This window comes from Xenopus tropicalis, chromosome 6 (assembly GCF_000004195.4).
Source record: "Xenopus tropicalis strain Nigerian chromosome 6, UCB_Xtro_10.0, whole genome shotgun sequence".
Taxonomy (NCBI): domain Eukaryota; kingdom Metazoa; phylum Chordata; class Amphibia; order Anura; family Pipidae; genus Xenopus; species Xenopus tropicalis.
Window position 1 is genome coordinate 102,800,029 of NC_030682.2, and position 18,183 is coordinate 102,818,211.

General features: G+C 35.8%; 1 protein-coding gene across 1 annotated transcript; it reads right to left on the bottom strand.

The window, feature by feature from the left end:
* Positions 1-472: 472 nt before the first annotated feature.
* Positions 473-17,596, bottom strand: mc2r (melanocortin 2 receptor). The gene is made up of 3 exons (XM_002936072.3): positions 17,510-17,596; positions 11,412-11,495; positions 473-2,047 (listed from the first exon to the last, which is right to left on the bottom strand). Exon 3 carries the CDS (start codon positions 2,035-2,037, stop codon positions 1,093-1,095), a length of 945 nt encoding a protein of 314 aa, XP_002936118.3. The 5' UTR covers positions 2,038-2,047; positions 11,412-11,495; positions 17,510-17,596; the 3' UTR covers positions 473-1,092.
* Positions 17,597-18,183: the final 587 nt, after the last annotated feature.

Below are 18,183 nucleotides of genomic sequence, written 5' to 3' on the forward strand. Positions count from 1 at the left end.
CCTTAAGTGCCTTTAATCAAAGGGCACCTGAGGGGCCTGACACATGTCATGTATGTTACCATTTCTTTTTTATTCACAGTTACCATTTCCTATTAAATATTAAATACAATAAAAAAATTACTATTGTATATAGCCTAATGTATTGACTGATTGGGAGCTTAGGTTAGTTAATACTGCTTATAATTATAGTAATTCCATTGTTGCTGTTGCCGTGCTGTTCCATTGGAGTCCAGCTTCCAAAAATCAATTGGTTAACTAGCTTGGGGTTGGTATACCCCTATAGAGGCAGTGCTCTTTTATTGTTGCACAACAACATAATGTATGATAATGTATGGATACAATTAAAGCAATTTAACTATTTTTTGTTCATTTGTAGCCCATGTAAGAGTTTTTGAGCAGCAAACCACTCTGATCATAATGAATAAAGATTATTCTTGCATTTTGTTTTAATTGGGTAAAAAAATGCCTCATTACTACAAATTGATGTCAGTTGTGGTAAGCCTTTACAATATGAAAGTAATTATATTGTTGATTACTCTTAAATATGAATTAAAGGCAAACATATTCCCCTGTACCATAGTCGTGCTCTTGTACATAATTAGGAGGGGTGCCAAAATAATTGTTACTGTTTAGAGCCCCGTAAAGCTTATTGATTACTTGATAACTAAGCAAAACCAGTTTATTTGTTAAAAGTACTGTTATTAAATGCAATTATTCTTTCCATCCTATTTACATATTTTATCTCAATGCATCTGCTTCCAACTTGGTTTATCCAGTTTCTTGTTTTATGTACAGGCAGAATATGTGCTCATGTGTTACAGATGAAATGGATAACTACTTCATCATTTTATATTGACACAAACGTTTTTCTTGTACTTGTAGAAATTATTTTATCTGTGAAAGGAAAAAATGATTGATTTAATCCAATGAGGAAGACATAAATTACAATGTATGACTGATCAATATCTGTATACGTAGTAATTTTTTCCTTCCTGCAGAAGTAGAGAAGCTGCTATAGAACACTTAAACCTAAACTGAAACACCAAACCTAATGCAGATTTAAGTGTATTTAAAACAGTTTCCATTTGTCTTTTACATTGTCATCCAACAGCATAACATTTTTTTGAAGGTATTGCGTAGCTCGGGGCTGCGAAAAGCATAAATTAAAGGATCAATAACAGAACTAAACAATATAAGTGTACCGTTCACATTTAACATGGACAAATAACAGGCACAATATGGATTATATCGGCATAATACATATAACAGAAGATGCAGAACAAATGGAGACCAACAGCAAATGAATAGTCCAAGTAAAATGGTCAAAGTAATCGCTCCATTTATGTTAGCCCGTTGCTGAACAGAATTCCATTGTCCGGATAGAGATGCAATTTTTTTGGCATGTGATCGAGCTAGAAGAAACATATGGATGTAAAGGCAAACTATCAAAACTAATAATAATAGGAACATAACAGTGAGACATATTATCATTGCCGTATCATGAAACAGCATAATTATAGCTATTCCACTTCCACCACAAAATGTCCAAATTACTGCTAATATGACTGAAGCTCTTTTTACAGTCATGATATTATGGTAATGCAGTGCATGAAAAACAGTAATGTATCTGTCAGCTGCAATCGCAGATATGCTAAAGATTGATCCAAGTAATGAAAGAACAAAGATCCAGTCCATTACATCATCCATCTTTTTTTCGAAAGGCCCATTTCTATCCAGGAAACCAATGTTGGCTAAAATTATTATAATGGTCTCGAGAATTTTGTATAGACTGAACAGCATATCGGAGACTGCCAAACTACAAATGAAAAAGTACATGGGCAAGTGAAGATTTTTATTTTTTATCACAGCTAGGAGCACCAGCAGATTTTCCAGGAGACCAATAGCAGATACAGTTAGGTACACCACCTCTGGAACATGAACGCTGGAACATTTTGTGCTGTTCACTGACAGGATTGTCACATTCTTCATACCAGTGTGTTGCCTTCCGATTTCATTTGCTATATCCATCTTCATCATAAATAACTTTCTGAAATGTTAAAATAATAGCATGTTACAGTGGAACTAAAATACATACAGTAATTTTAACAACAGACAGTTGAAGAAAAATGTGCAAGATACCAGGTTAACAGTGTATAGTCCTAGATTATAATCTCAGACCCTACTCCCAATCCAATGTTACATATGGATATTAGTGATGAGCGAATCTGTCCCGTTTCACTTTGCCATAAAATTTGCGAAACGGCAAAAAATTTGCGAAACGCACTTGGCACGCAATTTTTTTTTTGTTGCCGGCGTCTCTTTTTGGTTGCCAGCGTCTTTTTTGGTCATCTGCACTTTTTTTTTTTGTCATCCGTGTTTTTTTTTTTACACAACTGTGCCAAATTTTTTTTACGCACGCCAAACTGAAGTTTCGTGAATCAATTCACCAATGGTGCAAATGCGGAAACACGCTGCAAATCCATGCCTGGTGAAAAAATGTAATCATGACTAGATACAGTTAATTCTGAATGAACTGAACACTTACACAGAACAAAAGCACCATGGAATTTATAATCATACATACCAGCAAAGCATTTTATCTATACAGATGGAAATAAATTTGTGTAGCCATTTGACTCGGATAATTTCCCAAGTTTCACATGTCACTTCATATTGAATGGTGCTTTATCCATTTGGTCACAGAGTGAACAATAAAAAAATAAGGTTTAATGTGGAAAAGCCACCCTTTCTTTTGTTCACACTATGTAGCCTAATAAATGGGTAAAGCACCATTTCAAATTAAATATTGTATGTGACGCAAACTATGCTTTCCTGTTCTGGATTTAATACCATAGCAGGTATCTATGGGGCCACTTTTAACTTATCACAGTTGTGAAAATTACTCAATATATATACTACATTTAAACAGATCATTACCACACCTTTTTGCAGTAAAATGAATGCTGTAACAGTAGCTATGTGTATTGGAATTTACCAGAACAGATAAAACAGACTTGGGATAACTAACATTTATTTTAAATATACTGTATTTATTACACCCATTCTTATCCCATGAGTTTTACAAGCAGATGGGATTTTTTTCCTGGGTATTTTATGCTGTTTTGCAGTCAAAATAAAAACTGAATCTCTTGTAGAGTCTATGGCAATAGGTGATTTTAATGGAAATAGCACTTTCCAAATCTATCAAGTACGTTCATTAAAGGGGCTAAAGCTGCTGTGGGATCTGTGCACAGGATTAGTATATCATCAGCGAATATGGATATTTTAGTTGTAGTTTTTGCAGTGCAGGACTGTTAGATCTGTGGATTGGCATATTCATTGATGTAAGGGCTCTATATATAAAGGTAAAATAAAATTAACCAGACCAAATGGACATTCATGTTGGGTTTCACGTGTTAGTTTGAAAGGAGAAAACAGGGGTTTATTTATTTATTTGGTCCAAGGGGGTAGTGTGTGAGTTCATTTTGTATTTTACAGTAGAATTTAATTTTTTGGGAGACTCTTTGAATATATACAGTAGTTACTCAATATTTTTTTCAAATGCCTTCTTAGGATTCACATTGGAAGAGCAGAAAAAACATTGAATAAAGCATTGCCTTTTAAATCCAGTTTATTTTCTCAGATCACAGGAGGCAATTCAGGGTTTGTTTGTAAGACAAGTTTCTAGGTGAGTGGCTTCATGTATAGCAGTGAAACTGGGAGATAATTGCTGCATCTTTTTCTGCTTCAGCTACTGTCCAGTTGTAAGATAAGAGCATTTACTGGGGACATTTCTTGGACTTTAATTAGCTGGGAGGTTTGCATAGATCTTGTAATGTATATTGGGTAGTCTGGCCCTGGGCTATACTTAGTCAGCAGGATTTAAATCATTTTAATGAATTCTTCTACTGTTCAATTATGGTGGTGGTGTCAGTATCAAGAAGTTCTAGCTAGATTTTAGTGATTTATAAAACTGTAACAATGTACTGGAAGGAATATATTATCCCATAATAAGGTCACCAAACAAATGGCTCTCTGCCCAATTTCACCACCTGTGTTCTGTGCCAAGTTTGGTCAATGCTCAGATCATACTGAAAGAATATAGGGACCTGCCATAAGAGAACAGCATCAATGCGCCCAAGCAGCCCTCTTCTAATGAAAGTTTCAAACCTGCACAATAGGGCAGGCAGTCCTGAGCACCCAATACATTAGCCACTAAGTTGCTAATTCAGTCTAGAGAGGCCAAGTGAGCAGATATTATTGGCCCATATATGGCCAGCTTAAATCTTGCCAAAGTAATGTAAGCTAGGGTGAGAGTGATTCAGAGATCCAATGTAAGCTGCACAATTTTAACCAAAGTTATTCTTTTTGCCTAATATGGCTCTGTGATACTGGCAGATACACTGATGGGTTGAACTTGATGGATAGTTTAATTTTTTCAGCCTAATTAAACTTTGTAAATATGTGACAGTAAATGTAGGCTGCATAGAACTGCAAAGGAGGGAATGATCCAAGCAAGTGATTGCAAACAAAACTAGATAATTAGTAATGAGAGAGTAGCTGGCTGTTATGGCAAGAGTTCATGCTAATGGGGAAAGGCCTCTGAGTAACATATATACTCGAGTGGAAGCCGATCCGAATATAAGCCAAGGTACCTAATTTTACCTAAAAAAACTGGAAAAAATTATTGACTCGAGTATAAGCCTAGGTTGGGAAATGCAGCAGCTACTGCTAAGTTTAAATAATAAATTTGTATGGTATCAACAATGTATTCAATTTTAAATTACGGTAATTAATAATAATTAACAGTATTCACCTGTATTGGCAACGTTGATCCCATGATATGGATATACCTGATCAGTACTGATAATACTGGTAAATACTGTACTTAGGTACTAATTATAGATAATTATGGATATGATAGGGTGATTATATGACATGATATGTGTTTAACTTCAATCAATTATGATTAACTATAAGTATCTAATGTAATGGGAACCGTTATATATAGAGACATATCTATCACTGGTACCTTGGAAGACGTGGGTGGGATTAACTGCAGGGGTGCATGACGTCACTTCCGCCCCAGGCGCCACTGCGACGTGCGGAAGAACAGAAGAGTGCACTAACAGGTCGGGTTGTCAGGGGCAACGGGAATCGCTAGCAGGGGTCTGGAGGGACCCATGGCACCCGAGTCAAGTATGACTGAGGGTGACTTTTTCAGCACATTTTGGGTGCTGAAAAACTCGGCTTATACTCGAGTATATACAGTAACCCTTTGAACATTCCATTTATGATATTGTGAACAACAATTTGTTATAGGTTTGAAGTTATTATTGTAACATATGTTTTTTTGTGAACCAACCAGCTATACACGAATGCTGCAATATTTATTTTTAATTTTTATTTTATTTGGGTCATATATTTCCCCTTTAAATAAAAGACACACAGTATTTCTATAATTTTATTTAGCATTTTATTACTATGTTTGTTCTTTTTCATTCAAATTATAGGCAAAGATTAGTTTGAATTAACCTGGCAATTCCACTATCAAGAATAGACAAGACTACAATTAGAGATTATTTTATATTGAGCAAATTAATGGGGAAACTCATACATACATAAACTGTACAGTAGAAGAGACCAGTCCATAACATAGTAAATGGCAATTACATTTCTTAAAAAGATAAAAAAAAGAATCGGAGGTTAGCCTTTAGCTATATAAAAAAACAAAGAAAAAAAGATTATATCCGTTAATTACCACCATTCAAGTTAATGAGCTTTTGCGTATTTGTTTTAACAATAGAATTTATATTAAATTAATTTAAAAGACACTAATTATTTTTACACCTACAATGTTAATCAACATTTTTTTAAATATAAAACAAGAGAAAAAAAACGAATTATTGTTTGCTAATTATAGCTTTCTAAACTCTATAGATATAGTGCTGGGATTTTCAATATGTATGCTAAAGCACTTTGAATAAAATAAAAGAAGTCAAAACTGCGAGAACGTACTTATTACTGTATGGCATTGACTGCTAAATAAAATCTTGGGGAATAAGTGTGCAAACTTTTAAATGTTAAATGGCATTAACCTTACAATGGGAGTTGCTATGGGAAGGACATTATGGCTACAAGTCCACAACATATTAGATGATTCTGTATTTAAAACATTCAAAACATTTCATAACATCATGCAGAACTTCGTTTAGCCATGTATTCATAGCTAGTTTTGTTGTAGTTAAAAAAAAAGTCTTTCTTGGGACTGCGGTGTTAGTGGATCATAAGAAACTAAAGTGCTCATTTGCAAAAGGAGAAATAAGAGTTGAATAACTATTCCCTTATCTTCCCCCCACAGACAATCCTAAAATTGCCACTAAAAGTTAAAGAGCCCTGCAGTTTTGTCAAATACCCATTTTAAAGGGGTCTGGACATCAGCTAAATATGTACAGATGATAAATTGGCAGTTTTGGGGGCATGGCTGGGGTGTGACCAAGTAGGCATATAAGGCACTAAAATTTCTGAAGGGAGCTCTAACAGTTGTAATAATGAGGTTTAGTTGGTGGCTATAAAAGTCATATAGGAGGAACAAATGTATATACTGTACATTATGTATATATGTACTGTATATATTAAATTGCCTGTTCTCCCCTCCAACCCACCAACTAGAAACACTCACTAAAGGCATTCAATAATTATTCAATAGTTACTAAATATCAAACATGTTGCTCACAAGTCCCTTGGATGTTGCTCCCAGTGGCCTCAAAGCAGGTGGTTATTTTGAGGTTTTGGTTAGGAGGCAAGTTTTGATTGCATAAAAACCCAGTGTAATGCCAAAGCCTTCCGTAGGATGCAAGTCCACATAGAGGCTATTAAATAAGCAATTACAGCTTTTATTGGCATCCCAGAAACCTTTTCTTGCTTGTGTTGATCCAACACTTTTTCCATTTGAATGTTGTTCATGGAATCCCTGCTTTAGAGGCTAGAAATCCTCTCAGAGAAAGTCCACTTCAGCTCTAAATTGTATTTATCTCACTTTTTTCTGTTCAAATAGACAGGAATAATCAACAGATTATATATCTCATATCCTAATGTAAGCCAGGCTGCTCTGCTTTAGTAAGATGTAACTGGGCTGTCTATCTTTTAACCATATTCTGCCCTTACTATCTAATTAAAAGAGTCCATGGATGTCCCGGTCTCCGGTTCTGTGCAAGCATAATCAGGATCTTGCCCTTTTACTTTCCTCTGGAATTTCATAATAATTCCAACCTCTTTTGGAGGCTAAACAATAATCAGCTCATAACAGCTTTAAAAATAGTTCATTTTACATATTGTGCTCTATCCCATATTCCAGAATCCTAATGTTCTTTCCAGTTTAGTTCAAACACTTACTTGCACTGCTCTGCGTGCGCCTCCTTCCTGTGCGGGAAATTCAAAATATTAGCACAGGAAGGAGGCACGCAATTGATTGCTAAACGATTGAAAGAACAATAGAATTCAAATTATTTGGGCGTACCTCCCAAAGTGGGCATGGCCTAAAAATTTTGCAATTATTTTCCTCTATTAAAATCTACTTACCTTACTGCAGGTTCATACCAAAAACAATGTAAAACCTGAGGGGGTGGGGGGTAGGGGGGCATCATCAATCAAGAGAGCCTAGGGCAGCACAAACTGTAAATACAGCCCTGCCACTAGGAATCATATTGAGGTGTCTGAATGAACAGACCTTGCTTAAAAGTATCAGACAGCTCTCATTATTCCTGTTTCCTACATATCTGAATGAGTAGATACGTATTGTATGTTAGTTACATTAGCGTAGTACAGCTTTTATTTTGCAGAAAATTAAACAAAGCAGAAATCATAACAGTCCCACACTTTACCTAAGCCTCCTAACAGGTTTCCAAGAAAAAAATCCCTCTGTGGGTTCTAGTCACTTAGGTACTTTTTTCTTGAAACATATGCCAATTATATTCTCTGCCTGTTTTATCTCCCTATGACTTCAATAAAAAAAAATTGAATTTCATGTTTAACACATGATTTAATGTTCATGCTTTCATCATATAAACAGTAGAATGTAACATACTATACGGTATGCATTGGTATAGATATTGTAACATGCATTCTGTATTAAAATTACCTTTAAAATGCATATAGTTGAAAACACTATATCATTTAAGTAACGTATTCAGATATAGTAGCTTTAATGAGCCTTACACAATTACTTCATGTAAAAGCTTTTGAGAGACTTGATTTATTTTTATTTTATTAAAAATGCTTTGTGCTCCCAGTTTTATGTTTCTCCCAGCAAATAACTGACACTGTTAAATAGTACTTATTCCAGTTTTCCTTACAAAGTATATTAAAAACAAGGTAATTTTAAGGGGTCTTATACCACTTATATTAAACAGCAAAAATGTTATCTAGTCTCTATATTAATATGTTGTTTTACACCTCACTATTCATCCCAGGAAAGGGATAAGGTTACCTAAAGGTGGAGAGAATACTCTAACTTCCTAGGGAAAGCAGAAAAAACAAATATTGATAGGGTTTGTTGGTCATACATTACCTTCCTTTTAATGTCAATATTTGCTAAGGTGAGGGAAGTTACAGACTAAATTCATTATTACGTTGTGCAAAGCTTGAATTAGAAATTACACCAACAGCTAACATTATAGGGCTATGCCTTAAAGCTGTAGTTTTCAGACTCCTGGGGTTTAAGCTCCCCTTTCACATTTCATATTTGTTCAGTGCCCCCTATGGCTCATAACATAGTTACAGTTATGTAAAAACACTGAGGTTATCTCTGTTCAGCCATAGTTTCAAGAATATTTAGGATAAAAAACAGGTCTTCAACCTAAATCTCACTCTAAGGCAGGGGCACTGCTGTAATGAGGAGAGTTGAGAATATCAAGGATGAATTATATAATTAAATAGTTGCATTGGGTTAAAAAAAGACCATCAAATTCACCCCTTCCAAGTAAGCCCACCACACACAACCTATACTTACCAATCTATACCAACACATACATAAACTTTATATACAAACATTAATACTAACTGTAGATATTAGTATCACAATAGCCTTGGATACTATGCTTAGTTAACATCAAGTACAAGCTACTGCTTTATTATTACAGAAAAAAAGAAAGGATTTTTTTTTTAATTAGAATTATTTGCTTATAATGGAGACTATGGGAGATGACTTTCCTGCAGTTAGGAACTTTCTGGATAACAGGTTTTCGATTAATGGACCCCACACCTGTATATGCATGCTGTTACTCTGCACTGGTAAAAATGTCATATTTGCTTTAGAACATAACTGTAGTTTACATAAATAAGCTGCAGTGTAACCATGAGCAAAAATGCACATAAATGGCAAAAAGGCACATGTTTACTACCAAATAACAGAAAAGCTTTGTAGAATACAATTGGTTTTCCCGGATAAGAGATCTTTCTGTAATTTGGATTACAATACCTTAAGTCTGCAAAAAATAATTTAAACATTAAATAAACCCAGCCCAGTGGGGTTGTTTTGCCTCCAATATGAATTCATGCATCTTAGTTACCATCAAAAGCAAGGTACAGTTTTATTATTACGGAGAAAAGGCAAATTATTTTCCAATTAGAATGTTTTTCTCATAATGGACTCTCATAGTGGACTGGAGATGGCATTACCATAATTTTTAGCTTTCTGGATAAAGGGTTTATAAATAAGGGATCCCATACCTGTACCTGACATTTTTGGCACAGTATAAATCACATGTACCGACTTGGACTAAACGACAGACTTGACAATAGATAATTTAGGTCAAATGTTAGGAAGGTGAGGTTGAAAATGTTAAAGATATCAAAGTATAGAAAAATAATCTGCAGGCAGTAAGCCATGAATGCAGCAGCCTCAGCTCAGTTACATGGAGAGAAACCATGTGGCAAACCAAGGAATGAGGCATTGTATCTACTTTTACCCAATCTAAGTAGACCACTGGTTGCTCTCTGTTCCAGGTTTCTAGGCTAGGAGGAAGTGTAAGCTCTAGGCTTCAGTCAGTCATTGCTGATCAATAAAACTTATCTTCACAAACTACAAATTCATCACAAAGGGAGACACTACAGCTTAGGGGTAATTTTGTGCAATGCTTCCCTGCTGAGCCAAAAGAAGATGAATCGTTTACATTAATCTTCATGAACATATGTCCCTTGATTCTGCAAGCATAGCAATACACCAACAGGTTCAGCACATATTACTGGGGATAGATATTAAATGAAATTTGTATTCTGTAATATAATCTTGCACTAAAGCAATTTTAGTAAAGTCATTAATTTTCTTCTGTTTAACCTTGCAGATCCCAAGTGGTTTAGTCTCATGTTATTCTTTCATATTTATAGTAGCAATTATTTACTTAAGTTTCCTTAAAATGTTATGGAAAAAAATAAATGAGCAATAAAAGTATATTCCTTTTATAAAATGATGCCTAATTAATAACTAAATTACCCCTAGAATAGTTTCCTTTTTCAAATGATGTATTAATAAAATGAAAGAACTCCAAAATCTAAGGACTTCTAGTACTATTGACTACAATGTGTTTTGTGAATTTCTCAGGCAAAGCAAAAGGGAACAGATTCACTCATCACTTAGGGCAAAGACACAGGGGAGATTAGTTGCTGCAATTTTTTGAAAAATTTGCGTAGACTAATTGGCGCATACGATTGGTCACAGAAACTCATATATTAACCTATGGCAGCTAAATCGATGCAATTAGTTGTACTGACAGAGTTTTTACAAGGCGTAGAGACTAATTGCTCATGTGTCCTGGCCCTAAAGGGAAGTTCTAGGGCATGTAGTTGGTCCTTAATCTATTTGCACTTTGACTAGAGGTAGGAGGCCATGCAAGCAATAAAACACAGTGGTTGGTAGAATAAGTAGTTTTCTTTATGACACTTTTTAAGATTGGTACCAATGTATTTATCCCCTTAACCAAAGTATCTACAGCACTGACATTTTTAAGATACTTTTAAATGTAACTGTTCTAAAGACAGTTTCCATATAGGGGTTATTTCTCACTAAGAGGGGGCAAGGGGCAAAGTGCATAACAACAGAAACAAGCTGCCAGGTTTTCTACATTTTGCACTCGGGGGTGAGAGGCCACAAAAGGTCTACCATCATTTAAAGGTGCAAGTTACAGAGTGCCTGTGGGTCCTGGATGCCCTACAGCAACTGGTAAGGACAGGGATACATTGAGCCAGAACTGAGCTCTGCACCTTGGGTCAGGTTTTTTATTTGGTGCAATGACCAAGGACACAAGTGCTTCCTACATAAGCACTAATGGGCACTGTAATAACTTGTGTTTGGGGTCACTGTAAATCTGTGATGACCCCTTATTTTTCTTACTATTCACTCTTTCCAGACTCACCATTTCACTGAAAAATGCATCAATAGTCGGCTGCTTTCTAACCAAGACTCAAATTCCCACATGCACGTTCTGCGAAAATCAGACCTGTAAAGAAGGAGAATAACAAAAAGAGTACAAGGCACTGTGTAAACTGAAGTCTTACCAGGAGGAGAACTAATACAGTATCTGAGACATTGCTTGCAAGACAAATGCAACAAACAGGCAGAAATTGCTTTCACATACAGTTTCATGGTTAAATAACTTTAAAACCAAGTAAACATTTTTATCAATGTATGTTGCAAAGTTGCCTAGGATTACATTTTCTTTTAATATACAAAAAAAATCCTTATTTGCGCCGACAGCTTTTAGAGCATTGAAAGAATGATTAAAGAAAGAGGAAAATGTAAGGCTGTGCAGATTTCAGCATACCCTTGCACAATGTATTTTTCATAAGCAGATTTGTTAGCATTCTGATGAGCCACCAGATCTTCCCATTTAAAAACAGACTGATAACAAATCGACATACTGTATGAATTAGATGTGCCCTGCAGACACTTTTTCTATATAACACGTATCCATAAATGTCTCACAGAGTATATTCTCCACCAGCAGAAAAACACAGAGAAAATGCAGCCCCCTACCACCCTACTCAGCTGTGCAATTCCTGGCCTACATTTGCCCTGTGTGTGCAGTGATAGATGGGTGCCATTACTGTTAGTGACTGAACACAATAGGGCTCATTTACTATGACCCCCAGATACAAGAGCTAGAGTGCTAAGAGGCGCAAAAGTGTGGATGGACCCAAGTCATTTTTTAATAAGCACTTTGGAGTTTAGAACTTATTTAAAAAGTACTTGCATCTGGCATCTGCTCTCACATTTTATGTAGCACCCAAATGGAGATCCGACACTAAGTGCAGTACACAAGGTTGGTGGGCAAAAGACAGCAGCAGGAATCATGGCACTTCCCTCAGGCAAGGTGCAATGTGAAGGACAGACTACATTTCCCAGGTTTCCCTTTCCTAAAGCACTTCTTCCTCTGGCAACAGTCTAAAACCTGGAAGCAATGTTAAAACCAGTAAGCCATAAAGCATTTAATCACATATATGCAACTGTAAAAGAGCTAAAAGATAATATTTACTCTTCACTGGTGTCAGCGTCTTTTTATGGTATTTGTTCGAATATTTGCTTTAAGACCAACAAAACATTCTTCTGTGATGCAAATTGCTATCTGAAAAATTCAATCTGAACGTATTGCAAGGATGTGGCTGTAAAGTGAGCAGATACATTTTATCTGCCAGGATAAAAGTAATGATTTTTGAGTTGTTAGTCCCTTAGTATCAGCTGTACCATCTCTATCTCTGACCTTTGCTTGGGAGGAAAGCCGGGGCTCTGCAGGAGTCTGCAGAAAGGTGAGAGCTGGAAGGTAAAGCCCTGACTGTGGGTATAGAAACAAAAGTCTGTATTCATGTGGCTACATTCTTGGTTCCTGTAGGAGGAATTTTCTACAGAGATGGAAGCCTTTATATTAGGACAGTAGCAGGAATTCATATCTTTTCTGTGTTTTTGTTTGTGCTGTTTTCTGATGAAATGATTTCTGACTAGCGAGCTTTTGTGCTGGATTGCTGCAATTGCTCCTTTGTGTTTTTCAGTAAAATATTTATAAAAATAGTTATAAAAAAGAAATGGTGCATTTTATTATAAAAAGTATACGTACATCATATACTACATATTTCATATGTGGCTAAATTGCATTGCCTGATTATGCAACCAACAAAAGTCCCTCTAAATTTGTGTGTGTTTATGTGAGACTTATGTCCTGTGTCTGTGAGTAAAGGTCCCCATACACCATAAGATCCGCTTGTTTGGCAATGTCGCCAAGCGAGCGGATCTTCTCCCGATATCCCCCACCTATGGGTGGGCGATATCGGGAGAATACAGGGTAATTTGGCCCTGGGGCCAAATGATCAAATTATAACGGCAGGTATAGGAAAGGTCGGTCCGGGGACTGCATCAACGAGCCAATGCTGTCCCCGATCTGACTAGATTTTCTAACCTGCCCGATCGAGATCTGGCCGCTTTGAGGCCAGATATCGGTCGGGCAGGCCCGTCGGGAGAGCCCATACATGGGCCGATTAGCTGCCGAATCAGTCCAAGGGACCGATATCGGCAGCTACTATCGGCCCGTGTATGGGGACCTTTAGTGTGTATGCATGCATGTGTATCTGCCTGAGTCTCTCTCTATCTCCTCTCAATAACTGGAGAAGCACAGACTGTCAGTAACACTTTTATAGGTTAAAGGGGTGGTTTACCTTCACATTAATTAAGCTATTTTAGCAGATAATTAGCAAGTAATTTTAATAACATTTGTAATGTATCTGTTTAAGAAAATAGTGGGAGGGGGTTGCTGAACCCTTTCTGCACAAGCCTTTGTCAGCGTGTTGAAGCTCTGTGTAATGCTGAGTACTGGCAGTAGGAGCTTCCAAAGCTACTGTGCATGTCTACTTCCTGTCTCTTTCTTCCTGCCTCTCCTCTGATGGGGGAGCAGGGGGGGGGAAGCTCCCATGTGACTCACACTGCAGAGAAGAAATGCTCCTCCTCCCTGAAAAATGTTTCTGGATGCCTTTGTGTGAAATGCAGCTATTACAGTAAACAGCTTAAACAACTTATTCAGACACATAGATACACAGTCTTTGCATGGTACATATTATACTCAGGGGAACATAATCTATCATTTTTTTGGGTAGCAGTGAGAAAAGATGGACAACTCCTTTAATGTGTTAAAAAGCTGCACATTTCTTTAGTCTAGTAGCCAATAAGATTCAAACAGACAACCAGGAATTTTCATGCTTTTTGGTTACAGTATGTGATGGATTAGGTTTTAACTATTGGCTATGTTAGCAGTCATTTAGTGGCCAATGTGGGCTCTGTGATGCATGGAAACCAATGTAAGACATGTGATACCTCCTGTGTCACTGTGGGCTGCAAGATACAATAGGTGGGCTCGCTGGTTTGTGCAATGCATACATCTACATTTTATCAGTACTGATTTTGGGGTCACTGTGGGTTTTAGATGTACTTACATCTTAAAGGCTCTATAATGGAGCCAGGGGTGGTGTTTAGGAACATCACTAATGCTCTTGCAAATAAGTAGCTCTTCTATATGATCAGGGGCCTGAAAAAGTTCTTCTGGTAGAATCAACAAATAATAAACTGCCTTGGGGAATACACTATTGGAGAGAGAAACAGACTGAAGACTGAAATGGAATGCCATAAATTAAGTAAAAAAGAAAAGATGGACTGCCAATGTGAAAGAAAAAATATTGGAACATGATTTATTGTAGATGCCTGATAAGGGAGGTATTTCAGAATGATTCATTCCATTCTACATTTGACCTAATCAATCAATGATAGGTTTACTGGCTAGACATTACATTAATGTGTAAAGGATATTTAGAAAATTGTTATGAGGCATGGGTTATGTAATGAATACAAAAATAGAGCTATTACAAAATTCTGAAGGCTAAACAAACTATTTAAGACCTTGAAAAGAAGAAAATGCAAGTTAAAATCAGATGAAGGTTATGATGAAATTGTGCTCAATTTTGTCTCTGCTTGGGGATCAGGCTGGGTGAAAATATTCAAAGTACAAGCCAGCAGCACAGCCATATTGGGGCTCCCAAATCCTTAATGTGCAGTTTAACAAAGTCTACCAGAACATATCTTGTAGAAAAGTGAATGCCACAACATATCTGTTATTTGGCTTTGTATTATTCCATTTTGTGTGTTCTTTATTAAGGCAGTTTAGCTTTGTGACACATTTAGAACAAAGGGGTAGTGACCCACAGCAGCATCAGATGTTTGCTTTCTAATAGGTAACCAGTAAATTCTACCTGCTAATTGGTTGCTATGGGTTACTAGACCCAAACTATACACAAACTTTAATATGAATTATATAGTATACAAATGCTAACTGTTTTAATTTAATTTATGAATAAAATCTTGCATATGGCACATCTTTCATTTCAGTAGGAAACAATGAAGTCAAGGATGATTAGATATAGTCTAAGGGACATTTAGAGAAAATCACAGTGAAAAAGTGAATGTTAATATTTTTGAATTCTAATTTTCGAAAATTATTCATTTAAAAGAACACAAAAATGTGAACATTTGGCAGTAAAAACCTGGAGTCTTTTTAAAGAAGTCAAGGTATAATTCAGTGTAAAAAAAAAAGTGATTTAACAAGAAATGGAAAGAAACAATGCCATATATATTATATCAGAACTCAGAAGGTGAGACCAAAATAGAAATAAAATATAGAGTTATTGGTCGCTTTGTATGTCACTCTGTATGTTTCATTTATAAACCTATTTATTGTACAGCACTGCGGAACATGTTGGTGCTTTATAAATACATGTTAACAATATTATATAGAGTACATTTTTTTGTCTTATGTTTGGATTTTTATTGAAAGGGTGAATGCGACTGACATTTCAAACTTTAGCACAAAAGAAAATTTTAAGGTCACCTTCAGTTTCAATGTTACTAAATTTACTAATGAAAAAATAATTTGCACAAAAACAAAACAAACATGATCGCAAATGCAACAAAAATATACTGTTAATGGATGGGGATTACCATATCTGCCCTTCCACTGTCTGTTTAGGGAAAGTCTTTACAAACCACCTGCCACCTAAACTCCTTTTTTTTGGATGTGACCACCCCCATCTATGTGGACATCCATGAATTTAAATGTCATAGCAATGTATTTGTTTAAAATAAAATGATTAAGCAAAATGATCCCAGGTTTCCAGTGTTTTTGCTGTTGCTGAGAATCTAATTTTAAGCACCATGGTAAACTCTGTGGCACCTTTCATACCCTAGGAACTCTTCTGATTCTATATCATGTTTTAGCTGGGTACTTTATTTGGAAGTTGGTTTTGTATAGTTAATTAACTATAATATAAAGAAGGTTTTTTGAAAACATAAAAAGAAAGCAGAATTGCATATGCATTATCTGATGCAAAATGTAGGGTGCCCTACTACTTGCAGTCAAAAGGCTTGAGGTGTTGGTTTACTCATAGGAGAAGCTGCCATCTCAAGCAGACTGATTCACAGTGATGTATGTATGTATGTATGTATGTATGTATATCTTTATTTATAAAGCGCTACTTATGTACGCAGCGCTGTACAGTAGAATACATTAATACAAACAGGGTGTTAATAAGATAATAATAGATAAATACAAAGTATAACAATAAATACAGATAAACACAGCTGCAATAAGTTAAGAGTCGAGGACACAAGAGGAAGGAGGTCCCTGCCCCGTAGAGCTTACAATCTATATGGGAGGGTAACTTACAGACACAAATAGGCAAATATAAGTGCTGTAGGTCACAGTGGGTGACACTACAATATAAGTGCCAGTTCCCAGATCAGGTGCTGGGCGAGTGATCATACAAGTATGTAAGTTTCACAAATATACCGAATACATGACAAAATACTTGCAAAAAAGAGAGATAAATTACTGCGAACTGGGGCTTACTTATTTAAAGGGCTTAGCATATTCTCTGCCCTGCAGCTGTTAAACGTGGAAATGTATGTAAATATATGAAAAATGTATCAGAGTTGAAAGGTGCCGCAAAAGATTAGCAAAAAACAGAAATCACATCAAGAGATTGCTTAGAACACATTTACTTTGATTTTTATGAAGGTTTATGCCCCACTTCAGTACAAACATTCTTGTATACTGCTGCATATAGTGACTTTGAAGGCCATTAAAGAACAAGAAGTGACAGTTTCTCTAAAAACTTCATGAATGAATACCTAAATTCATAATTCTTTCTTAATTCAAATTCTCACATGAAAGTCCTGCTTTGAAAACAAATTCTACTTCATAAAATGGTCCCTGGACAAATGGTCAAGTAGGTGTCCAGGGAAAATATATACTAAAGAAAATGTTCTCCTTTAGTATAAAAGTATACTATTCTGTTCACTACAATGCTTGTATGTGCAAGATAAAAAAGAGAAACATTGAGAATTCCTCAATTAAGTTAAACATGACTGTTTAAATGAGTAAAGGCTAAATACATTCATGTAGAACTTGTAAACATATCTTACCTTTAAAACTTTAACAACATAAATGAATCCGTGTGGTTCATTTAGAAGCAGAAATCTTTTAACACAAAGGAAGCCACAAACTCTACGTTAGATGTGCAAATGGAAAACAGAGAGAGAGAGAAAACATCATGAAGGCTCATGGCTTGTTTATAAAGCCTTGACCAAAATGTCACCTTAGATTAATGCTTGACAGCAAAAATATACACTCTGTTAGCTTTCCAGAACATGGCATATATATATATATATATATATATATATATCATGTTTGAAGAAAATGTTTAAAAACAGTTGGAAACATTTTTGTCAGTTAGGACTATATTTATTAAACATAAAAGTAGAAAATCTAGTCATCAGTTGTGCTAATGATCTGCTTTTTGTAAAAGGAAGCAAAACATCTACTTACATAAAAAGGGCTAACAAAAAGCATTACTGTGGAAGATAATGAAGAGAAATAAATCTCTTGCTTGCACTTCAAAGCGAACCATTCTGTTTACCACTTCAGCAACCTGCCTGTACTACTTGCTTAACCCTTAAACTGCCAGCAGATTTGGTCAAAGTGGAACTTGTACTGCCTAGGGGCTACTTTTAGTTTAAATAATATTTTTTTTTTTCGGCACAACCTAAGCTTTCAAAATATGCTGGCATTATTGTGTAATTCCACTTCTGTAACGTGA